Below are 26,126 nucleotides of genomic sequence, written 5' to 3' on the forward strand. Positions count from 1 at the left end.
AAAAAGGGGGGTGGGAAGCTGAACGACAGGAGTAGAGGTGCCTGCAGGTGATTCCACAAAGACTTCGAACAGCAGAGATGGAGACAAGGAACAATATTGAAGTGCAACCAAGGGACATTACTGAATTGCCAGTATGTATCCTGGACATTATTTTCCACTCATACTGCAATATTGAATCAGTACGCATTAAACGCCTATGTATTGTCTCTTTCGATGCAGTTAACTGTGCAAAAATTTAATTATATTGGTAAATGTCGAGAAATTTCTCTTTGAACATCTGAAGCACAGTATCCTGACTGCACATTTTAAGATTGACATGGAAGGTGCCACATGTGTTGCACTTGTAATAGGCGAACACCAAAGTTGCAGTTAGACATGTCTGGAGCATGTCCAGTGCTATATAAAAATTTTTTCTAAGAGTGTTTCTTTAGATTCTTACTTCCATGCAACCTACTGCCGGCGATGTTCAAATTCATATATATAGTTCGATTAGAATAACAAAGAGCTAAGCTAGTTGGCAAGTACGGTATTCATTCTAAAAAGACAGGACGTGCAAATGCAGACACCGTTGTGCATTTTCCGCCATTGTGAGTCTCTTCAGTTCTTAGTCGACGTTTGTGGTGTCGCGACTTCTTTCTTGTGTCCGTGTTTGCACGCCCTATCTTTTTAGAATGTAGTTCGACGTTAGCTTTAAATCACTCACTTTATTTCCCCTCAGGATTATCCGACACTAAAGTTTAATTTATAAAATCAAATGTAATGTTAATGTAACGTCATGTTCCAATGTTCTGAGCATAACGGGAACCTTCCACATAAATAAAAGTTCCAAGAGTAAGTTTCCTAGTAAAACCAGGGAAAATTAACTGGCAGTACACTTAAACACCACTATCTAGTCATGAGTTGATATTAGTTAAGCTGACATTGACTTGAAGTTCACTCGCCATGGACTCACCGGCTCGCCTTAGTGCTAGTCCTAAGCGATCAGGGGCTTATGAAAACCATTTTTAGATCAACTTTCACGCTAGTTCCAACAAAATGACGTCACTTGCTTACCAGATATTGCGTCACATCCGCCTTATTTTTTGTTCTGCTGGAAATGTTCCCTCCTCATACAGATGGCGCTAAGCCCCATGAGCAGCTGATGAGCCTCCATTTCCTGAACATATGGGCTTCTATGGAAGCTTCGCTACCAGTTACATTTACCTTGGAATGTGTACAACACTGGTTGAGGGAAACTCTTTATGTCACAGCCGTTTTCTCAATTACGGGGCTGTGAAACTTATTAAAGATCTCTTAGAACACAAATAAAACCTTCCTGCGTAGGCCATCTGTATCTTGAGGCCCATGCCTTGCTCAATTTTCTTCCATGGCTTGCTCTGCCCTTCAAATTCAATGCCCTGTTTGACAGCATCTGTTATTTCACGAATACAGATGAAATTTAATAGTAATAATTGTTGGGGTTTTACGTCCCAAAACTATAATATGGTTACGATAGAAATTTCGACCACCTGGCGTTCTTTATTGTGTACCTAAAACTAAGCACACGGGCCTCGAAATTTCCTCTTTCCAGTCAGGAGAAGTACACTTGCAGGGGCACAGTGTTTGACACTGAATGTGGACGTAAATGAGAGTCGGATGTATGTGTAGTAAAGTGCAATACTTTTGCATGGAATTTTCCAGGGGATGTTAAGTACTACAAATATCCAGACTGTACTGTACTAATACACAATGGAAACATCCTTAATCCATATTCCAGGAGGACAAGATATATGCAGTGCAAGCTCCCTACCGTGCAGGTGATCTACCCCAAGCACGAAGTATAGTTGCTTTCTCTGCACCATCTTTCCGTGCACCTAGTGTCTGCAGTTGTGCTATATTCAAAGTTTCAAGACATGTTGAAGTGAAAGACAATGCATAGAGACATTTTTCTCCAAAAATCATGCCTTAACAGCAAAAGATTTTGTTTGAAATAACTGCTGAGCGCTTCTTGGAGTTCAAATTTACAGGCGTTCTTTCCTATTCAAATGGAACATACAACTTGGCCAGGGCCTGCAACATGAACCGTCTGTCAATTCTAATAAAGAGATTTCAAATGGCCAAGATTTTCCTGTACTTCTGTGTGCCTATGAAAGGCAGTTCTCAAATTTAGTATGGGACACAATCGAAAGTGGTAGTAGCCCCAGTAAGGTAATATATCATGTATAATTCAGTTTAGCATTACAAACCAAGTTCAGAACACTAGGCACTCCTGCCTCAGGGTTACAATGATTCTTGCAGCACAGCTTTCAGAAGCTCTTGTCTTTGAGACTCTCTTCTGTTTCATTCTTTCTTTCATTCATAGTGAGGGTCTTGCCCTGGCAGACTTAATGCCTTAGGTTAGCATGCAAGCGTTTATTGGTCAGCTGCCCCCTCGTGCAAAGAACATGAGCCACACGACGCCTTCTAGCAAAAACAGTGTTCCACACCATGGCTATGAGCGGCACTGGCTAACACTCCCAGGGACTGCACATACAGAAATGCCCAACGAAGCGGACAGGGAAGCGCCTTCTGTTATAGCTCAATTGGTAGAGCACTGGACGCGTAATTCAAAGGTTGCGAGTTCCGATCCCCCCCCAAGGAAAGGGTGACCCTTTTTGTCCACTTTAATTCATTTCAATTTATGTCATAACTACACTACAGTTAAAGACAACAATTAATGGCTCCTATGCTTTCCCTAGCCCAATTGTCTGTTGGATTCATTTGCTTGTTTCTAACAAAAAGAAACGAGCCCCTTGAAAAAAAAACTCCCCTTCATTCCTACTTTTCTGTTCCAGTCATACTACTTTCATGAAGCCATTGCACTGACAAACTTTTAAATAGCCATAGCCTTTCTGGTACTAGGCAAAGTGAGAATGCAGAGGTTACATTGGGTAAGGTTTATGTGAAATATGTACACAGGCTTATTCCATAGCCTAATGCACACTTCCCTGTATTTATGCAGCAACCAGTTGTACCAACTGGTCACGATCACACGAGTCTGAGCTAGACAGCATTGCATCCCCACTTCTAAGGTGGTGAGTTTGAAATTTGTAGGTGTGCATTCCTTATACCTTTCTCACATTAGCAGCTTTGGAAAAGAAAAGTGCATACTCCTTGCTGCTCTTAAATACTGCAAGGTCACATTTGTGAGTGTATTGGCCACACAATATCAAATGGCCACAGGAGATATACAATAAAGTTGTTCCAATCAATCAATAGCAGACATACTACTTCCAAATGCCTCAAAATTGTGAATGCTTCTTGATCAAGCAGTCAGGTCACATGAAATCTTCACATAGTGCAGGTACTGTAAAAACCACCTCAAATGAGGTAAATCTTGTGGAATGTCCATAAATAGAAAAGAAAAGAAAGAATGAAAGAAAGGCACGGACACACTACGTAGAAATATAACAGCAAAGTTGGCATAAAACTTTATTTCCTTCCCATTATCTATTATGTATAAAAATTATGGTGTATTTGCTACCCAGATACTGTTGTTTCTATGGTCAAAGTAAGGTTTAAACATTTCTCTTATTTTCGTTGTGTATGACCAGCTTGTCAGCATAGGGCTGACTTTACTAGTAAAAAGCCACTCGGAGTTCACATCAGATGTCTTGCTCATGACCAAATCATTTTTGCAAGTATCAAAATCCTTTGGTAGAAGTAGCCAGTTAGTCTCTCCATTTTGGATGTCTGATGTCTTCATTTCACTAAATGTTCTTGTCAGTTTGAGAAGTTCACTCTTCCCAGTGTATTCATTGTTCGGCAGAAGCCAAGATGATTGGTCTTGCTCCAAATCCACCATAGCATTACCTTTAGGGTGGTCTTCCACCTGAAATCACCATTTTGAAAAACCACATAAAGGCTATGAAAAACTTGTGCAGCACAGACTTAAGACTAGTATGATACACCAAAATTTTTATTTTGTAAGGATGACCTTTAGCTTCACTTATAATATGCAGGTGGCAGAGCAACAAGGTGTGCAGCTGGAGGAATGGAAACCTCTGGATGGGGCCAATTGCCTCAGCATTTGATTCAAAGTACCACTCTACATAAAATCCTGATCAAGCACCTACATGTGCAAGTGGCCCCCTCCACTTTTTCAGTGATATGAAATTTGCGCCAAGTGCACAGCAAGCTTGCCCTCCATTTCTCCACCCTGTTCCAGACCATCACATTACAATGGAATTGGTCTTCATCCTCAACAGTTTCAGCAGTGTTCATGACACAGCATATGCATTTCATCAATTCAAAATGCAACTACAGTAGAACCCCGCTGATGCGTTTTTGAAGGGACCGTAGGAAATAAACGTAAGAGACGGGAAACGTAAGAGCCGAAAAACAGGAAAAACGGCAAAATATTTAGTGGTACAGAATTTTATTTCAATTCTTACGAGCAGCACGAAAATTGGCGCGCTCAGCCGCGATCTAGTCGATGGATAGAAACGTGGAGCTTAGGACGGCCTCATCCACAGAAATGTTATCAACGTATGTGATTTTTTTAACACCAACAGCTGTAGGCATGAAAGAACTAAGCACACGCAATCACGACCGGCGCGGCGAGTCCGACCGCGAACCGCACGCACGACCAACCAACTCGAACTCCTCCCGTTCTCCGACAAATAACGATGATGATGAGTCTACGCCAACGCGATGGCAGAAGTGAATGCCAATCTCGAAGGCCTTGCTTTCGCAAGCAATTACGTCATACACGCCATGTTTGTGCAGTACAAATCTCAAAGGCTATGCTTTTGTCAATAGTAAATGCCAATCTCAAAGGCCTTGCTTTCGCGAGCAGTTACGTTATAGACGCCATCTTTGCAATTTGAATCTCGAAGGCCATGCTTTTGTTTGCATCAATTGAAAGATTCTGTTGCTTGCGCCTCTCATGCGCCTAATATTACGGTCAAACGAGGCCAAGCTGCGTGAAAATGCACCATGGCCGCTCTCTTTGGTAGTCACTCGGTCGGCTCTGAGCGCACTTCGCGACGTATCATACGGGAACGGTCCGACAGTTACGACGTAACAGCGGGGTTCCCAATACATTGTATCCTATGGGAGTTATGCCGGGACCGGCAGAAAACGATGTAACAGCCGGGAAAACGCAGCAGTGAGGAACGTAACAGCGGGGTTCTACTGTATTGATCACTACATTCGCTGCAGACGAAACAGTCTACAGAAGTCAACGCAGGGAGACCATGTAATGAGGGCATGTGGCCAATGCGAATCACCAAGGCAAAATGAAACTACTGTCTGCCACAAAGGCAGTGGAATAAACTGTGGTTGGCAACCATGTGGTTATGAAGCGTCCGAGATGCACAGAGTCAAAGGGAAACTTATTCTCCACAATTGCAGCGAATGAAACTGTGGTTGACAACACTATCATGGAACGTGACCATGCAATCCTGAAAACATGCAGCCAATGCAATGCCACACACAACTGTAAAAGCAAGAATTATAAAGGCCCAAACAGCCCCGAAGCATCCAAGAGTTCACAGAAAATTCCCACTGACAACCACGGTTATGCAAACAGTGCTTCTTCGTTTTGGTTGGATGATAGCACCACCTTCGCCCTTTCGAATCACACACCAGAGGCACTCGAGCTTGGCACACTCTGTGGATTGTCCAACTTGATTTGATGATTTTAATAATGCACACGCTTACCAAGACCAGGGAATGAGCCCGGATTATCAATGTTTTTCCATAAACGTGTGTCGAAGATTTCGAATCAAAGAAACACTGTACTTGTTACAACCGTTCCACTGCCAGCTTGAATTCCCCCACAACCTTCATTGGATGAACTTTCACCTAGTGGAGATTTTACAGCTCGGGATTTTACAGTACTATGCATGAAGCCATGGACTGTACGAACTGCAATTGCTATTTTGATCCATTTGCTTGATAGCTGGCCTCTTTTTGTCCTCATATCAAGTTTACTTTGGCACCTAATTTTAGAAGAGAGCTAAATAAAAGCACTCTATGCAAAAGTTCCGATAAAAATAATCTGTTCTGTAGGTTTTCACCCTGGAAGTGCAGTTATGAAATTAAGTATCACAAAAAATTTTACTGAGAAAACTTAGGGCCATCTGTAGCACCAATAAGTTCAAAACTTCACAACAGCACCACAAGCACTGTGCACATGATGCTTGATGCCTCACTCGGTTTCTGTGCCTATCTGGTGCAGTAATGACATTCCGCTGCAATTCCAAAGTGTCTAGAAATGAGTTGTTTCTAGAAGACATAAGTAAGGTTTTCAGACTTGGGTTCATCAATAGCCTAGCTCAAACTTTATGCTTTAAATATTTGAAAAAAGACATGTACATAAATATAACAAGATGGCAAGACTCTTTTGACACTTATGAAAATGGAAGATGATACAAACCAGCTTATGAAATGTGCCAGCTGTGTCGTCCTCATCCATTGACACTGCTTCAATGGAACTCGATGTCGCCGAGAGGGACTTTGGCAAGGAGGCGGCCACCACTTCATCCTCACCACTGCAGTTATCCTGCAACAGGAGATAAAATAGAACAATTAGCTGCACTGTAACCACCAGCCAAGACAGATTTGATGAAAACTCGCATGACATGTTACAATTTAGCATACCCCCGAAGCAACTAATAAAGCAGTTGAAGAAGTACAGTCATCACATTACCGTCTTCGAAATAACATACATACTGCAAGAAATTAGGAGCTCTGTTTACCAACTTGCTACTAAATTAGCAGAAGCTCACTTATGTAAGTACTAACACTAACTCCAGGCAAGCTTCATACAGGTCTCCAGCAGCAGTCTGAAAGACCGCCGCTTTGATGGGACGCGTAAGGACATCAGCACCGCCACCTTACCTCTTCCGGACCCAGGTCCGAAGGGCCGCAAATGAAGGCGCCCTTGGTGCTACCGTTGATGGCACGTCATAATGAAAGCAGCCAATGGCAGCCGTGCGGAGTACACCCCCCCCCCCCCCCCATCACCACTTTTCACGCCAGCAGCAGCCTTGCACCGGCCGCCATATCGGAGCCCATCAAAGACGCCGGCCTTGATACAAAGTTTCGTGATATACCATTACATGGAAGCGAGCATTGGCCGGCGTGTGCAGTTTCTGCAGTGTTTGCTTTTTGTGCGTTCTTGCTGCCACGATGGTTACTTTGGTCCACTTTGAACCACCATTCTTTTCTTTTTCAAAGAAAAGTTTCATACACCATTCGTGCGTCATGCAATGGTGCACGGATACTTCAAGACCGGGTTCAAGATCGTTGTTCCAAGAAGCAGGGAAAATAAACCACTTGGGACTCATAGTTTAGCTTTTGTGTCTCTGACATTACCACGTGCTTGGAAGTGTGTTTTACATTTTTCACCTGTTTATCCCTCAGCATTGTTAAAATACGCATTTCTGAAACTCTATGCATCACAACTTGCACTGTGCTGAGACTACGAAGTATGTTTGCGCGATGCGACTGTGTAATTTGTCTTGTTGGAATTCATTGTCTTCAATTGCTTTTCTTCAGGACGGAAACATTTTCAGAGTTTTCAAAAAGGCCAGAACTGATGTGTTTGCCCAGGGAGGGGTTAACAAGTATAGAATCTGCTGTCTGCGAAGTCTCGATCCTCAACTTCAAAGTGGTCCAGCTTGCCATTCAGCCCTTTCTTTTGGTGCCCTTTTGTGTGGAGCGTTGAGTGCGAACGTGCATATTAAGAACTGGTGTGTGCCGTATCTTCAGACCCAATCTTCACATCACCAGATTTCGCCAAACCATTCGAGCTCTGCACCAATGCGTCCACTTACGGAACAGGAGCAGTGTTATACCAAAGAGACATAAACCAAGACCGAAGCCACCAGTTGATGGTCAGGTTATTATTCCCACACCTTTTCAAGAGCTGAAGTAAACTACACGACCACGGAAAAGGAGGCCTTAGCAGTGGTGCTGGCGTTGCGGTACTTCAGAAGTTATTTGGAAGGCCATCGGTTTAAACTTTTCACAGACAATCAAGCATTGACGTACCTTCTCAGCCTTACACAACCGAAGGGCAGAGTAGCAAGGTGGATCAGCAAAATTCATTTGATGTTAGCCACAGACCCGGCAACAAACTACCTGACGCGGACGCCTTATCAAGACTGCACATAGCGCAAACAAATGACTATCAAGAGGCGCACGTTGCAAGTGTATGGGAAGGCACCGAAGATTTAGAACTGATGAACGGAAAGTTTGTTGTGCCTCAAAAGCTGCATATCAAAAATATTGAGGCTCTATCACGACAGTCCACACTCAGGCGGCCATGACGGCTTTAGGCAGATGTACTGGAAAATTCAGAAACTTTTTGCTTGGAAGAACATGAAGGCCGATGTAGAAAATTACGTAAGAACCTGCCATCAATGCCAGACTATGAAAGCGAAGTTCCGCCCCAAAGGAAACCAGATGGTGATTCCTTCATGTTCAGATGTGCCATTCGAAGTTGTCCACCTAGATTTTGCTGAGCTCAAAAAGAAAGGGGAGGGTGTACGCCGAACTCAGTCCTTTGTAGTGGCTGTTGACCAGTGCACACGTATGGCTGTAGCAAAACCCGGAAGAGAAGACGCAAACAGTGTCATTTCATTAATGGAAAGACAGGCATTTAGGCATACCAAGGTAATTGTATCTGATAATGGACCTGCATTCCGCAGTGAAAGGCTCCGACGGTGGGCAGAGGAAAAAGGTATCACTAAGATTCGCTACACCGTACCACCCTGAAGGAAATGCTCTCGCGGAACGCCTCATCCGTGACTTGAACCTTTTATTTCCATATACGATGACTTTCGTGGAGGATGGAAGTGTGCCCTTGAGGCAGCAGTGAGGAGGCATCACAAGCAATCTCACACGGCTGGACTTGGCTGTAGCCCTCGGTTTGCTGCCTTTCAGAAGATGACGTGGCTACCAGCAGATTACGAACTTGGCATAGTAGGGAAGATTCATATTCCTGAACGCAAGAAGACGATCGAGGAAACCAACAAATATAAAAGTTCAATGAATAAGTACTACGACTTGCGCCATGCAACTCGCATGCCCAATATACAACCCGGAGACATGGTACTAGTGTGGAAAGGTTTTGATCATTCGAACAATGCTTTTACAGGTCCTTATCGTCTTCAAAACAGTGAAACAACAAGGTATACTGAAGCCTGTGCACTTCGAAGGACCATCCGGCAAGACAGAAGTGACAACTGTGAGTAACCTAGTGCCATGCCATCCACGGAGGGATGGCGATAAGAGACCCGGAGGATGTATTGTCCCGAACAGAAGACGAAGAGGAGTGGTAGCGACAAGAGAAGACAAAGAAGATCGAATGTCGAGATTAAACAGTTAACAACAGCAACAGTTGATCAGTGGTTTCAGTTTCTATTTTTCTGCGCTGGTAAATCTATCTTAAAAATCTGTATTGTCTAAAAAAAACCCTGTATATGCAAAAAGTCATGCGATTTTGCACAACCAATATGTCAATATTGTTTTCGCGAGCGCACAAATACAATATGGACATACTGTGAAAAGGACTTCCAACTTTGTTATAGCAATGAAGTGGCAGTCACCTCAGATATCAGCTGCGTGCTGTTCAAGAAGTGCTGTGGCTGTGAAGCATGGCCGCAATAAAGGTTGCCACCACCACGTGCACTATTCTGATGTTCGAATTGTTTGTCCTTAAAGCATTAAACTCCTGTAGCTGATCCAATAATAAAAAAAAAGGGCCCACAACATTTCATTATAACACTATGGCACCCACAATCTACCAGTTACAAGAACAAAAGCACCACTTAGTCATCATCGTTAGCTTCTGGGTGAAAAGTCTCGGCAGTCCAGCAGTAGTTGCAGCTTCTGGCTTCCACTACTGAACTCTTGTATGCGTTTGTTTAGGCGTTCACTGTGCGACGCGATCGTTGTTTATGTGTTCCTGCAAAGCTTCATAATGCTGCAGAGGCAATTGCTTCAAGGTGCTTACAACACATAAGTGTTACTCGGAGACCAACGATGGCAACCCAGCGATCCTGCAAACCGAAGAGACAGAGCCTCTTACAGTGTGCCGGATGATTTAAACACCTCCAGGCAAAGCTGGAAAAAAAGAATGTTCCACACTTGCCGTCATGGCTACGAGCGGTGCTGGCTAACACTTCCAGGATTACATGCACAGAAATACCCAAGAAAGTGGACAGGAAAACGACCGCCACTGTAGCTTAACTGGTAAAGCATCGGACGCGTTATCTGAAGGTCGTAGGTGCGGTCCCTACCAGTGGCAAAGTTTTTTTCATCAACTTTAATTCCTTTCCAGTTATGTCATAATTACTTCACTACAGTTAAAGACTCAAAATAATGTCCCCTATACAGTGGAACCTCGTTAATGCGTACCTGCCGGGAACGCCGCATAACTACGCACTAAACACCAAGTAAAAATTTGCATCTCCTCGCGTACGCCATCGCCGCCAGCAAAGAAATAAATACAGTGCCACAGCAAATATTGCCTAAAGTACCCATTGCAAAGCCATTTCTTTCTCTTTGCCAAAGTGGAGAAAAGATTCTGGTACTCTCGCACGACCATCCGATAGCGCGCGGTGGCGACGCCAAGGAGCATTTCGGAACTATTACAGGGTCCGGTATACGCACTGACCGACATAGCGACAGAACGGACAGTGTCGGCTTTCCGCGATATATGTGCGTGCGTCTGTACCGCGATCTGCTCCTAAACGAAAACTCACGCAGTTCCAGTGAAACGCGGTACGGCTGCATGGAGCCGATCGTCTCCTGGCTAGTTGCGTGCAGCGCGTCACGTCGCCTTCTCGGCTCACGCCGTCACTGCCGGGCCGCTTGCTGTACCGCGAGCGCGCATTTGTCGTGGGAGTGTTCTTCGTACCCACTTCGCTCCAGACAGTGGGCAGATGCGGCGATGACGAACTTCCTGCAAGCGATGCACACTTCACGACGCTCTAGCGGTCCTGGCAGTGGACGGAAGCGCGTTTGGGTGGTCGCCCAATAAAAGCGTGCACTACAACAGCACTACGCTTGCTGTGCCGTACGCTTGTGTTTAGCGTGATAGCGTCAATGCAAAGAGGTTTCGCGTCGCCCGCGACCAGCAACGCTCAACTCCGCAACAGCGAGCTGCTTTCGTTTTTACAAAGCAGCGTGCGCTTGAACACTGCCCCACACAACGACACGGCAGGGGTCGGCGGCCCAGCGCGTGCAGGTTGACGCCTATTAAAGGCGTGCAGTAGGCTTAAAGTAGTGCTGCGCTGCACGCGTGCCCGAGCAGATATCTGAAGATACCTATTGTGATAAGGTTGCCGGCAATAAGTCATGCTGGCGCGTTCGTCGGTGGCCGCTGCCTCACCTTCGTTCTTTCCCGATGCTTACCCGCAAAGGCGTCGCCGCAATTGCGCGGAAGTCGGAATCAGTGATCGACCAATCTACGCACTTCTCGAAAAGACGGAAAACCTTTGGCGGCACATTATGGCGTCCGGAAGTTCAGCGGCGCAGTAAAATTTTATGCCACAAAAACTTATCGCGGTACGCAGAGTACACACTAACTGGTAGGCGTAGGACGAAGCACTACGGCTTAAGCGGTCAGTGAATGCATTAGGCTGTATGAGACTTGGTCGGGGATTCGTCGCAACTACCTTTTAACCGTTAGCACACTTAAAGCGGGTACGTATTAACGAGGTTCGACTGTAGCTACCCTGATCCATTCTTTTGTGCCTTCTTAAATGAGTCATCAGAACCAGAAGAATCACGCTTTCAGGGTAATTATTAAAATATGTTCACTATAATTAATAAGTAATAATACAGCCCAGTAAAGTAGCCTAAACTTAAGCTTGGCAAATGGCTTCATGTGCCAGAAACAAGGGAAGCGGCACAAATGACGCACAGGACAAGGCAGTGGTCCGTTTTCCAGCTTTCCGTCAACCAGCTTTACTTTTTTTTTTCCGTTGCAAACGCGATTCTAGAAAATGTTTTTTTTTTTGCTTCTTGAGAAAATTCGTCTGAAAGCTTCACAGGGTGATGCAATTACATAAAAAAAAGAAAACTTCAAAAAAACTTCATTCACAAGCTAGCCAGAGCCAGCTTGGTCAGGGTCATCACCATTGCCATCGCAAGATGGCAACCGCGGATAAAAGGGTCAACGCCTCCTCTATAAAGATGCCTGCCGCGTGAGCCAAAAACCTCCTGCCCTTCCCTTTTCCTCCTTCACCGTTTCTAATGAGGGCAGTAGCTAGCGATCCTTGCGGTGGCCGCTTGCAACACACATGCACGCATGCGCACACTATCACCCCCCCCGGCGCCACACCACCCCCAACCCCATTGAAGATAAGAGGGGAGAATGTGGCGCCATCTTTTGACAAGCGACCACAAATCAAGGCAGGACGGCTACAATGGGATAGCGAGTGACGCCGCAGGCATCTTTCTAGAGGAGGCGTTGGAAGGGTTCAAGTAGCATGACGATGACACACCCACTTCCAGACTGATTACAAGAGCAATTTCAAACAAAAAGTTGTTTTCCTTGTTTAGCCATCAGCAACAAGTTGCGTCACATGTTCTCTGTGCACGCTAACATTCTAAAGAATTGCACAAGTCACAGGCCTAGAGAGAAGTGGTTAGTCTGAGACTGCAATTGTTGAGTCTACTGATAAATGCAACACATCAAATGTGCTACTGCCCGTAAGAACAACGCATTTTGTTCCTCATGATGGGGAGGTGCTGCCTAAGAGGAACAATGGCGGACATCAAATAAAGATTTGTCAAATGCCAGAATTAAATTTCTTTTCTAAAAATCAGGTCCACATTCTATTTCGACGTGGTACATTTCTACTGCGGTCCAATAAAATACAAGTGCATGCTCCAATTCAGGAACATCTAATTTTGGCATAAACACTGCCAAAGAGTGTGTGTGCTGTGTGCTTTTTTTCTTATGCTTGCTTAATTTAACTGGCTGGATAATTACACTCGTTTTATCAGTCCCTTCAGAGTTGAAGTGACGGAAGCCAAATGCACAATGACATAAGCACAGTAGACCCAGTAAATGGAAATCGCTTGAGGGGATACTGAACAAAAATATGAAAAAAAAATGACGAAAGCAATGAAATTACGCTCTGAAGATGAGACTGTTCCGGCAAGCAGAGTTTATTCCATGTATTCTTGAACAGTTGGCTATAATATTGGAGGAATGTGAGCACACGGCAGATGCATGCCAGCGTGTTTGGGGCTGCGTGTCAACAGCCATGACATCAAGCGTGTAGGCGGCGGAAGCACGGTGCACGCTTTCCTGTCTGGCTAATTCCCTTTCTCCATCCCTCTGTTACATCCCACTCTACACCTTCCACAAAGGTGCCGAGACATGCCCAACTCAGGAGTGTTAAGATCGGGCCTGCAAAACACAACCTGCATGGACATGTCACCTATCGAGGAACGCCGACTCCACGGTACTTGCAAGTGGCTGCAAGAAACACCCCTTGGCGTTCCTGCCATACGCAGTCCACGTCCCACAAGAACGCGAGACTCCATGACATCTGCCAGTGCAGTGCAAGCAACATGCATCGGTGTGCCAGCTATACACGTTCCGCATACAGTAAGAACGCCTGACAAGAAGTGTGTGCACGAACCGGTATACAGTAGAACCCCGCTGTTATGTTCCTCACCGCTGCGTTTTCCCGGCTGTTACGCCGTTTTCCGCCGGTCCCGGCATAGCTCCCATAGGATACAATGTATTGGGAACCCCGCTGTTACGTCGTAACTGTCGGACCGTTCCCGTATGATACGTCGCGAAGTGCGCTCGGAGCCGACCGAGTGACTACCGAAGAGAGCGGTCATTGGTGCATTTTCACGCAGCTTGGCCTGGTTTGACCGTAACATTAGCCGCATGAGAGGTGCAAGCAACAGGATCTTTCGATTGTTGCAAACAAATGCATCGCCTTCCGAGATTTGTACTGCAAAGGTGGCGTCTGACGTAATTGCTCGCAAAAGCAAGGCCTTCGAGATTGGCATTTACTATTGACAAAAGCATAGCCTTTGAGATTTGTATTCCACAAACATGGCGTCTATGACGTAATTGCTTGCGAAAGCAAGGCCTTCGAGATTGGCATTAACTTCTGCCACCGCGTTGGCGTAGACTCATCGTCATTGTTATACAGTAAAACCTCGTTAATTCGAAAGCCTCGGGACCGAGAAAAATATCCCAATTAAGCGGGATTCCCAATTATCCGAAACAACGCGAAATCAAAGAAATCAGCCAGAAAACGTGATGTACGGAAGTCACACCTTTATTGTGGCAAGTCAGCCTACTTGGAGAAAAATTCCTCCATGCGTGACTGACGCGTTCGGTAGTTCCCAGCACTGAAAGTCATATTTTCCAGCCTGTCAATGAGGCGCAGCATCTCAGCCTCGCCGCCCTTGCACTCGACAAAGCTGCGCACAACACTCAAGGCATCGATGACATCCGCCAAAGGGGGTGCTCGGGAGGGCTCGTCATCGCTGTCAACATTAGAGGCCGAATCGGTCGATCTCGCAGCTATCTCGCTGTCGATGTCGGCGTAACACGTCTGCACTGTGCACTCGACATTTGCGTACTCGGAGAATCCGATTGGAGTGCACTCCTCGTCCGCGTGCAAAGCCTCATATCGAGCGCAGAGAGTCTCCCCTTCTTCATCAAACGGGCAAGTGACAGCGGTGACAGCAAACTCAGCGGAGGTTGCCTCTTCTTTCACAAAACCGGCGTGCTCAAAACACCGTCGAATAACGGTGGCCTCCACCTGCCTCCATGCGTGAACAATGAGGCAAATACCACCGAGGAGGTCAATGTTATACTCCTTTCCGTTGTCATAGCAAAGGAGCATTCGCTTCAACAGATTGTAGCGATATATATTCCTGGTATGGTGTATGACGCCCTGGTCCATCGGCTGCGATAGCGACGTCGTGTTCGGGGGTAGAAAGACCAGCCTGATTGCCTGCAGGTTCTGAATGTCGCCGTGAGCTGGGCAATTATCGACGACGAACAAAACGCTGCGCCCTGCGGCCGCAAACTTGCGGTCAAGGTGCAGCACGTATTCTTCAAAGAGTGCAGCCGTCATCCAAGCTTTCTTGTTGTTTTTATAGATCAGGTCATCCTTGGATGGCAGTCGTGCATTTTTGAAACAACGAGGCTTTTCTGTCTTCCCAATAACAAGCAGTGGCAGCTTGTGCTCACCGCACATGCTTGCACCAAACAAAACAGTGATTCTATCTTTGTTCTGTTTCCGCCCCTTAATGTCTGCCTCCTTCAAAGCGAACGTCTTCGTAGGCAACATTTTGTAGAACAGAGCAGCTTCATCAAGGTTGTAAACATCTGCTGCTTCGTACTTGGCGAGTAGTGGAGCGAAGGTGTGCTGCTTCCAGCCGTCGACAACAGACTGATCCGCGCTGCCACTCTCGCCACAAACAGTCACGAATGTCAGGTTGTTGCGCTCCTTAAATCGGCAAAACCATCCATTGCTGCATTTAAACTCAGAATGTCCAAGTTGCAGCGCCAGCTGGTTGGCCTTCTCACGCAATATGGTCCCATTCACAGGAAGGTGTGCTGCGTTGGCTTTCTGCAGCCAGTCGATCAGAGCTGCTTCAACGTCGGCGTACGTAGGCGGGCGTACTCGTGTACGCTTTGACGAGTACGTCTTGCTGTAAGCATCGAGAATTTTCTCCTTATTCTTGATGATGTTGCACAGCGTTGACAGAGGCACGTGGTGCTTTTCGGCGAGAGCCGTTTTCGACGCCGTCGACTTGCTGGCCTCTTCAATTAAGCACACCTTTTCGTGCAGGGACAAGCTCTTGTACTTCGGCATCTTCCTTCCAAGCACACCTCAATCAACTAATTCACAGGGAAGACACTCAAGCGGAGACAGGAGACAAATGGAGCAGTCGCACCGAATCGCACAATGCTCGCCAGCCGACATCCAAATGGCACAAAGACTCCACAAAACATTCACTTCGCTAGAGTGGCTAACATCGCTGTTGAGATGATGATGATCATGATCGCAACCGCATGCATCGCCGCCTGGCAATTGCTAAAACATGGCGTCTACGACGTATTTCCGGTAAAAAAAAACATGGCCTTTGAGATCCGTACATCAAAAAAAAAAAAAAATGCATGTTTTAGTTACAGCCTTCGAGATTCGCAACACCCTTTGCATATCTTGGAAGTTGCGGCCAAGTGTGCCAATTAACCGGGAAGTCGCAGACTGGCCGCACCAATTATCCAGTTAAATTTACATGTAAAAATTTGGGACCGCGCAAATAATACAAATTATCCGGGATTCCCAATTAACCGAGTACAAATTACCGAGGTTTTACTGTATGTCAGAGGACGGGAGGAGTTCAAGCTGGTTGGAGCTCGCATGGTCGTGCGCGCGGCTCGCAGGTCGGACTCGCCACGCTGGTCGTGATTGCGTGTGCTTAGTTCTTTCATGCCTACACCTGTTCGTGTTAAAAAAATCACATACGTTGATTACATTTCTGTGGATGAGGCCGTCCCCAGCTCCGCGTTTCTATCTGTCGACTAGATCGTGGCTGAGCGCGCCAATTTTCGTGCTGCTCGTAAGCATTGAAATAAAATTCTGTACCACTAAATATTTTGTCGTTTTTCCTGTTTTTCGGCTCTTGCGTTTCCTGTCTCTTACGTTTATTTTCTACGGTCCCTTCAAAAACGTATAAGCGGGGTTCTACTGTATAAGGAGCGCATCGGGTGTGCGCTGGCTATCTCTCTGGCCTCTCTTATCTTGTGTTCAGTTTGTTCTCTCTTGCCATGTGAAGACACAGATCTGCACTCTTTTCTAAAAACTCCTGTAAATAGGTGAATAAAATGCATCTTTTTCTTCGTAAGAAGCTTCACAAGAGTCCTCTTCGCCGCAGCCTGGGTGCCAGCCTCTACCCCTCCTCAGTCACATCAAGAGCATTGTTCACTGCCAGTGCAGTTTGTATATATGGTATATATGTATATGGTTCTAGGGACCATAGTGGGAGCGGAGTGGATTGAGAGACGAGGGTGATGCGGCATGGTTGGCAAGCGCATTTACAGCGGGTTAAACGTCACCTCTTCTTGTTCACAGCGCAGCCACTACACACGGCAGTTTATGAAAAACTCATTAAATTCATTATTTTCTGTTTCTGCCTGAAAATAAGGTTGTGTCAAACCATTTCAGCACCCAAGCTAACAAATGTTCTGAAAATCTCCGCAACAAAAGTTTTGTTTAAACAAAACAGAACAACCTTTAAACAGAACCTTTAAACAGAACTGCCTCTAAGATGGTTTGCTCTAAGATGGTGCAAGCCTATATATTTCTCTCAGTAATTGAATTCCTCAAGAAATATATTTTGCCAGTCCTTTTAAAGGCCAACTCCGGCGATTTTTCGAGGTCGATGGATCTCAACGAAAATCGCTGGGTATGTTCCTTTGCACGTTTCTGTCATTTACGTCAAATTACAGGCTTGATACATGCGCAGATTGTTTGCAAATGAATTTTAAAGATTGTCTGCAAACGCCCTCCTGGCTTCCCACAATTATTAGCAACATTGCGTCTGTGACGTCAGTATTGGGAAGGTGGCGGAAGTGACGCAGCCGAGGGCACCGCTAACTTCTGCGCTTCAGCCGCTACAGCGAGCGTCTGTTGTGCACAAGGCGACAGACAGCGTTGGTTTGGCCGACGCGTCGCTGGTCGTCCCGGCTGTCACAGTTTTCATACTCCGCGCCGGCGTAACTGGCATGCCTTGCACAACTTCCGGTTCGTTCGTAACGTCGTCTATGTCATACGTAGACAGTACATTCGGTTGGGTTTCGGTTTCGGTGTTGCACTTTTTTGCTTTTTTAAAATTATTCTCCAATTTGCCGAGTATTTCTGCTATCGGGCTCGTAACAGGAGCGTCTCGAACATAAAAGCACTATTACTTTGACATGGCCAAAAAATCGCCAGAGTTGGCCTTTAAGGCTCTGTTTAACAAGATTCTACTGTATTTAGCTCAAACACTCCACAAATTTTGACCCATATTAAATTTTGCACTAACGACAGCCCTGAGCTTTAAATAATTTAGTATACCATGCATGCATTTAGGATGAGCCAGTGACAACCTTCAAAGATGCACTATCCGTAAACAGGGAAATTGATACTAAAAGCAAGGCTTTAATGAAATGCAGGGCCAACAAGAACAATGCTAACCAACATTCCATATTCCTGTCACTGCATACATACATACATACCATGTCACATAGCAGCCAAGGTTCATTTGATTCCGAGACTTTTGAACATTCCCCACTGAAAAGACTGGTTTGGCTCTCCCTGAAGTTGCCAACTAGTGCACAGGCACGGTGAAGCTTGGCACAGCCAAAGCCCCGCACTGCCTTTTCCAGCTCTTTCTCCCCAGTTTTGGCAAAGTGCAGCTGCGGCACTCCTGTTGTCACATTTGGCCTGTATAGAAACATGCAACAATAAATACAGGCTAAAGGAGCAGCAACTGTTACAGTAAAAAACTTAAGATATGTGGTTAATAAAGAATGTAATAGTGTGTTTTCTTTTTCTGTGAAAATTCCCATTACCCATACTGAGAAACAATCACCAGCTTATTTTTCTCAATTCCTTTATAGGATACAAACACTTGTCTCTATGGTGTAACAATGATAAATATTTTATTGCTGCTGCTAAAGCTACATTTTCCTCTTCGTTCATTTCATGGAGCTCATTATTGATTGCCTGCCTTTCTCAAAGGAGCCACGCCACCAAAGTTATGAGTATGAATTATGCACGGCATGTTAACCCGGATGTGTCCCACATTAAGTTAGCGAAATCCTAGCATATTCATTGCAGTAGAAAATCTGTATTTGAATTTTTGAATGTCACAGCGGAACTGTAATGCAGTATGGGAACCCTGAATGGAGGTGAAATCAGCTGACACTCCCCAAATCGACGCTCTTGGGCAACGAAGGCCATACTTTTGTGCAACCTAAAAACGGGATCTGATAGCAAGACCTGGAAACATGTCATGGATGCCATGAATTGTTTTGTTATTTCATGTGTGTCTCTGTGATCTGTAGCAGCTTTTCATCATGCAAGTGAAGGAATTGCCAGTACAATTCAACCGTGGCGCCCTTGTTACACTGCTGGGTACTAGGGTGTACGAAGCAATATGTACTGAGGTCAACACGCGTGTCTAGAACGCCGGAGCATCGGGCTCGGGGCTGCACGGGCGACATCTAGAGATAACACGTGGTTTGAGATAGGTCACATCTGAGCATGCGCAGCCCCTATAACGCACCTGCTGCGCATATTCTTTCCTTTTTTTTGTCACCGTGGCTACATCAACAGTTCCGCCCATCAGAAGCGCTGTCAGTGATGTAGCACTGGAAAAACAAAAAAGATAACGTGCAATATATCTGCAATGGGCTGCCGGAATGATGACACCGCTAACCAAGAATAATCTTGCCACACAGCTTGCACCGGGTGCTCAGACGGTCGATTCCCTGCATTTTCTTTTTCTGTGCGCTACACCACAGACAGCACTTCAGACAGCCAAAAGAGGTGTTGCAGCTGTGGCAATAAATAAGGGAAGAAAATGCAAGGCAGGTGCATCACTGGGGGCCGCACATGCTCAGATGTGGCTAATCTCGAACCACGTGTTATGTCTAGATGTCGCCCGTGCAGTCCTGAGCCTGACGCTCCAGCATTCTAGACAAGCGTGTTGACCTCTGTACAGCTGCGATGAAAAGAAATGAAAACATTGTGGCATGTTAGTGCTCTGCTGTTCACATTTGTTTTCATCATGCTTTTACCTTGATGGCCATAAAAAGACGCTAGAGTCGTCCTTGAACGTACCATGGATGATTCTAGTGTCTTTTTATCACCAGCCAGGTTACAACCGCGTGAAAAGAAATGCAAACAGTGGAGCGCGTAGATGCCACACTGTTTGCATTCCTTTTTATAGCAATAGTACAACGCAGTATCCCACCACCTCAAAGCAGATGACAGAGGTGGTTCATTTTCTGGCATCCCACACTTCATGACAAAATTACAGTCGCTGTCGGTGGGAGTTTTGAGGCAACAATTTCAAATTGAAATATTGAATTATAATGTGCACTTAGAGCCCACTTCTTTGTGTACATAATCACATTAGGCCCTCTGCCCTCAGTTACAATGATAAACTGAGATTAGAACAATCATGTCGCGGCCCCTTCAAGCTACAGGCTTGAAGGGGCCACTTCATCTGATCTACTATGCCAATAGAAGTATTTTAAGCATTTCCCTAGGCTAGCCAATCCACCTATTTTTCCAACAGTGCTTGTGCATACCCACATTTTGTGACACACCTGCTCACACAACATACAGTACAAGGTTTCCTTGTACACAGGACAAGAGTACATACATCTGGGCCAAGTATTCAACGGGGACTCCGATTAGCGTAAATTTAGAAACAAAATTGCTTGAAACACATATGGTGATAAAATCCTGCCCAAGTGCCCCTGGTAGGTGTGTTCAAGCATGCTCGAAATATAAAAATGGAGCTTTCAATTATGATTGCCACCTACTAGTCAAGCCTTCATTGAGCCTTGCAAATGGATTTGGTTTTGAGCACCATCAATGAAACAAAAGGGCAAGTGCTAACCTTGTCCACTGTCTTCTCCTGAGTCATATTGTTTCCTTGATGGCTTAGAATGTCTTATGAAGTCTAACCTTGACTGCATCTAACAGACAAAAGCAATTAGGAACTACAGTACAACCTCGTTGATTCAATGCTCGTTAAGTCGGAAAATTGGATAGTTTGGATTCGTCTTCTGGTTCCGACAGGCACATGCATTATTTAATGTAACAAAATTAGAGTTCCATCATTTGGACGCTTTTGACTGCACACCATTCAATTTGGACAACCTGCGGAATGTGAGACACCCCAAGTGTCTGATCTAAGAGCAAAAGCAGTTCTAGGGCCTAGATAAAATGAAGGCGAGGAACCACATCGCCATTGTCGTCAATGGTAACCTCTGTAGGGACAAAAGGAATGCCAGAATACTTTATCCCTATTTGTGCCTTCATAGCCATTAGTCTTGCATTTACCACCACACATGAGATTGGATAGCCTACATGCCTCCCAAACAACTAAGTACCCCCTACAACCACATTGGCAGTGACCGCTGGGGCTCTGGCAAACAGTAGTTTCGTTCTGACTAAGTGCTCATTCGAGGAATGCCTTCAGAAATGTGTGACCACTATCAATGATCGTGTTGCTTGCAACCGTGCGGTTTTGTCCAAAGTGGTTGCTTCAAGTGCTAGTTACGCACAATGTCATAACCCCGGCAGAAGCTGTTGAGGATTGCAAGAAACTCAACAACGGCCCACTCACTGCCATCAAACCTGCTGCCTGCATTGCAATGGACCCATGATTAGTGACCAACCAACACAATGATGAAAAAAATAATTGGGGCATGCGCGAAGTAATTTAATGAAGACACACCACAGCAGCACTGTGAAGGAAGTCGCAGGGTGAAGGAAGTCCCCACTGCAAGCACTTATTGGTCACCAAAGGAAGAGCATCGAACCTACAGCACCAATGTTAAGTAAAAGAAAAACGGGAGACTACCGCAGATGACGCCTACAACAGCAGCGTGATATATAACTTGGCTCAACTCAGAAATGCAGTGCTCTCCATGAATCTGCAGTAGCGTATGTCATGCCCCTTTGGCTTTATACCAATATCGATGGCTATGTCTACTGAAATAAACAGTTAGTGGCAGCACTTTTTCCCCTAATTAGACTAATCGTTGGTATGTGTGTGTGCATGTGCGCTTTTATTAAAAGTTTCACAAGTTGCATGAACACTTTTACACAGGGTTACAGAACTGGAGCGCGGTGGTCCAAGTATGGACTGCTTTCAAATCAAGATCCACAAAGAATTTTAGTTGCACAAGTGTGATGCCAAACTCACAGCTCAAGGGCTTGAAGACAGGTGAAGGCATTTTCATCATTCTTTAGCGTGCCAGCAGCATAGAGCTGAAGTACTGACAGCAGGCTGCCTTGATATTGGTGCAACTTGGCCAAATCTGCCTGAAGTTGCCTCTCCTGTTCAGCAGCCAGCAATTCAACTTGGTGGCACAATTGGTCCTTTCGTTGACAAACAGCAGCTATCTGCTGGTTGCAAGCAGCATCTATGTCATCCTTGAGCTGAAGAAGGAAAATGCAAAGGTAAAGTCACAACAAACAACCTTTGGCCACTGCCAAGTAACATTTTTAAACAGCTGTTACCTTGTTAGTCCAACAAGCGGCTGACTGATTTTCCAGAAAGTGGCATACACCTCTTCTTTTTTTTTCTCCACACTCAACACTGACATGTCCACTTAGTTTCAGTGACAACACCCATTACCGCATTTTAAATCTCAAAACCAGACAGAACATCACCGTTGTAATCAGATAGCAATGTCAGTCCAGTTGGCAGTGATTGCCATTAAAAAAATTAAAATTACACTGATGAGTTTTACGTGCCCAAACCATGATATGATTACAAGGCACACTATTGTGGGAGGGGGGTTCATATGATTGAGTTTTGACCACCCAAGGGCCTTTTAAGGTGCATCCAATACTTATAAAATCAGTATTTTTATCACTAAATATTAATTGTTTGGTCAACTTTTTAATTAGTGCTTCTTCAGTCTATAATATGTCTCTTAAAGCTCCATGCTCCTATTTGCAACAGAAAATAGGAGCATGAATGTGAGCTTGCCTTGTCTGTCATTTTTATCAAGCCATTGGTGTGATGCCACCACCATCACAGTCTCATAAGCAAGCTTATATTTTCTTTCTCCCCATGAACTTCTCCTTTACAATATGGGGAAACAAGACTTTGCAACTACCCGCCGCGGTGGTCTAGTGGTTATGTGCTCGATTGCTGACCCAAACGTCGCAGGATTGAATCCTGGCCGTGACGGTCGCATTTTGGAGGCGAAATGCTAGAGGCCCTTGTACTTACATTTAGGTGCAGGTTAGAGAACCCCAGGTGGTCAAAATTTCCGGGGCCCTCCACTACGACATCCCTCATAATCATATCATGGTTTGGGGACATAAACTCCAACAATTATTTTTATAAACTTTGCCACCAAGGAACTCGCATCCCTATGGCAATATGCAGACAGTAATTAGATAAGCTACCCACTGGGCTATCACACACTTTTCACATTTGTCAGCTTGCACAAATCTACACACTATTCGCAGCATGCACACTGCTAACTATGCAAGTGGTAGCATTTATTTCAAATGAAATTATGCTCATGCAGTGTAGTTGGTGCTTGATACAGCAGTCATTTGCAGCACATCTTTCAACTAAGCAGCAGCTATTTTCTATGTTCATCTCACAAAAACAGCTCTTTGCTGTCTTGGATATCAGTCAAAAAGCATAATATCATGCCACGATCACTGTGTCATTACTAAATACATGTGGCACACTGCACAGCATTGCAGGAGGTTGCACTAAGTCAGGACTGTAATGACGTTGGGGGAATAAGTGCTGTGAAAGATGGGAGCTCAGTGCATGCAGAATCTATAAAGCCAGCCATCAAAAAAAGAAAAAAATTTCTAATGCGACCTTTTCACAGCACAATCACTCAGTCATGAGTATTGCTGGTATCCACACGCAACTCACGAGGGTTCGCAGACAGAATTTCTAGACATATATGTGACAAGCTTGTAATTTTCACAGATACAGATGCTTTCAATGACATGCCTTCTGTAGGACTACAAAAAATTAGACCTCTTCTGGCACAAGCAACTCTAGCAGTATCCTTTGACATAAGCAAAGTGCAACAACTGAAATTATCTGATATGAAGTTTCGAATATCTTCCTTCCCGGAATAGCGAAGTCACCTTTTAGGTAACATAAATGTTTAGGACAAATTGGTAAATGCAACATCGAATGTGCAAAGCGCACGCTAATCAAAGTTGCGAGGGCCCCATCCACAGTCAAACAGCGCAACGGCGCCTATGTGACTAAAATACAATGCGAAAGCGATACTTACAGTTTCGCAGTTACTTTGCAGGCACTTCCAGCTTGTTTCAATTTCATTTACCAGTTCTTGAGCTTTAAGCATCTTCTTCTCAACAGTTTCGCGAAAATCCATGTTGCCACAGCCCCGTGCCTCCGTGTACTGCGAGAAAGACTGCGATAGCAGATACGAAATGAATGCTCCACCTGCCTCTCTGCTTCTCATCGGATGTCAAATGACCACACATGCAACACTGTCCCTGCTGCTCCGTATACTGTAAGCAAGATCATGTAAGCGGATGTCAAATGATCACTCATAAAATGCTGCATCCTATTCCTTGTACTGCTATGGCAAGATCATGTATGCGGATATGAAATGATCACCCATGCAACATTGTCTCTACGATGTCAAATGATCGCCCCTCATACAATGCTGCATCTAATGTTCCTTGTACTACTGCTAGAAAGATCATGTAAACGGATGTCAAATGATAGCTGATCCGAACCGGCGCAGCTTACAGCTACGGCTGGACGACTACCTGCTGCAAATAAGGTTCACGGTGGAAGCTCTTGCTTCGTGACAACTTCATTATAAACTTCACGACACGTTCCAACCTGCAATGGCCCTTCAAAAAAATCGGCCTATGTCAACTCGACTGGCCAAGCTTTCCGTCAAGCTAGGCCTAAATATTCCGCACAGGTGGTTTAGGCCACGCATGAATGTGAATAAAAGTTACGCTTCATAGACTTTAAAAATACACATATATGTAGACATGCATATAGTACGTGTTAGTGTGTGTGCTACAGCGACAGGGAAAGGTCCGTCTGATACCGATGGCTGTGAAGTGGCGAACGATGCGAATGCGCCCGTTGCAGCTCAATGCTGATATACACTCACAATTCAGCCGTAGTCAATTCCACACCTAGCTGTTTCGTTTCACGGTATAACTGTGAACACGATTCAGCGCACTTTCGCCATACTTCCTTCGCCTCACGCACAACGTAAAGGTCGCGTGCGCGGCGGCTACCCCCGACAGTCTTCGGTCAGTAGAGCCGGTGGAGCCAGGGAGCCAGCGCACGGCACACGCCAGGTAGGGGATAGGCAAGGGGGCAAGGCATGGGTACAGTGTAGGCATGGGCAAGGGGCGGAAGTTATTCCCTAGCGGTACAAAATGACACTAACGGTCCCCTCTGCTGGTCTCAAAAGGCTATGATTTTAGACATACTGTTAATTTAACTAAATCTATGCTTTGTCAAAATTATTTTTGTTTTGTATTATGGTTTCATAATACCGTCAGAAATTTTATGACAATAACTTCTGTGAAAGTTTCAATGTTTCAATCGTGGTTTCAATGAAGCGCAGAAGTGGCGTCCCTACTGGTCCCTACGGTCTATCCGTGACCCCTCCATCGCGTCTGCTGCCGCTTTTTAAACCTAGCCGGCGGAAAATGCATGGAGGGTCTTTTGTAGCGTTAGCTACACTTGCCTAGCCGGAGCCGATTTCGCGTGGATCCTCATGAGCCGTGCTGCGCATGCGCTAGGATCAGTGATGTCACAAAGCTGGCTCACCGGAGCCGGCATCTCACGCGCTCTTCGAAACCGCCGCTGCTGGCACTGCTGGTCTGCGCGATCGGGAGGAGTGGGCCACCGCCGCGCGCGGCTCGCTGCTGCTGGTCTGCGCATTCGAGAGGAGTGACGTCGTAGCCATGGCAGACACACTGGCGCCGGCGCGCAGCTATTCACCTTCGCCGTGCAGTCGCCATCTGACACTGCGCTGAAGCCGCTTGATAGCGCCTCTGACTGGCGTTTGCAGGTGGGTAACGCCACGGAGAAGGAGAGCGCAAATGCTGCTCAATGGCGCAGAAGAGCCAAGAAGCTTATCTCATCGGATCCCGAAGTCGTTTCCTGGCAATTAGCGGTTCAGCGTACGAAGAATGAACAGAAGAAGGCTAATAATCCTAGACAATCTGGAAAGCTATCAGCTGAACTTTTGCTAACGCTACGTATATCCTGGCATAGCCGAGCTAAGCCACTGCAAATTTTAATGAAACCGATGAAACCCGCACCGTGTTTGCATAAGAGTGTTCTTGTGCTGATCGCTGGCTCGCTGACGCTCACACTCG

The 26,126-nt window shown here is 45.5% G+C and overlaps 1 protein-coding gene across 2 annotated transcripts; it reads right to left on the reverse strand.

Annotated features, from left to right (window-relative positions):
• Positions 1–3,418: 3,418 nt before the first annotated feature.
• On the reverse strand, positions 3,419–25,103 carry LOC119399627 (uncharacterized). Of its 2 annotated transcripts, none has more exons than XM_037666435.2 (6): positions 24,902–25,103; positions 24,038–24,178; positions 21,958–22,193; positions 18,248–18,455; positions 6,401–6,526; positions 3,419–3,850 (listed from the first exon to the last, which is right to left on the reverse strand). In XM_037666435.2, the coding sequence occupies exons 2-6, from the start codon at positions 24,137–24,139 to the stop codon at positions 3,485–3,487; spliced, it is 1,038 nt and encodes a 345-aa protein (XP_037522363.1). In that variant the 5' UTR covers positions 24,140–24,178; positions 24,902–25,103; the 3' UTR covers positions 3,419–3,484. The 2 variants fall into 2 exon arrangements, with proteins under 2 accessions (XP_037522363.1, XP_037522371.1); XM_037666443.2 differs by having other exon boundaries at positions 24,836–25,100.
• Between the last annotated feature and the right edge of the window lie 1,023 nt (positions 25,104–26,126).

The sequence above is a fragment of the Rhipicephalus sanguineus genome, chromosome 1 (genome assembly GCF_013339695.2).
Source record: "Rhipicephalus sanguineus isolate Rsan-2018 chromosome 1, BIME_Rsan_1.4, whole genome shotgun sequence".
Lineage (NCBI taxonomy): Eukaryota > Metazoa > Arthropoda > Arachnida > Ixodida > Ixodidae > Rhipicephalus > Rhipicephalus sanguineus.

Excerpts from the sequence above, each read along its gene's own strand:
- LOC119399627 (XM_037666435.2), bottom strand. The coding sequence starts at position 24,139 with ATGGATTTTCGCGAAACTGTTGAGAAGAAGATGCTTAAAGCTCAAGAA. Across the intron at positions 22,194-24,037 it reads TGCAAAGTAACTGCGAAACT|CTCAAGGATGACATAGATGC; the intron begins GTAAGTATCGCT and ends TTCCTTCTTCAG. Across the intron at positions 6,527-18,247 it reads CTTGGCTGCTATGTGACATG|GATAACTGCAGTGGTGAGGA; the intron begins GTATGTATGTAT and ends CTCCTGTTGCAG.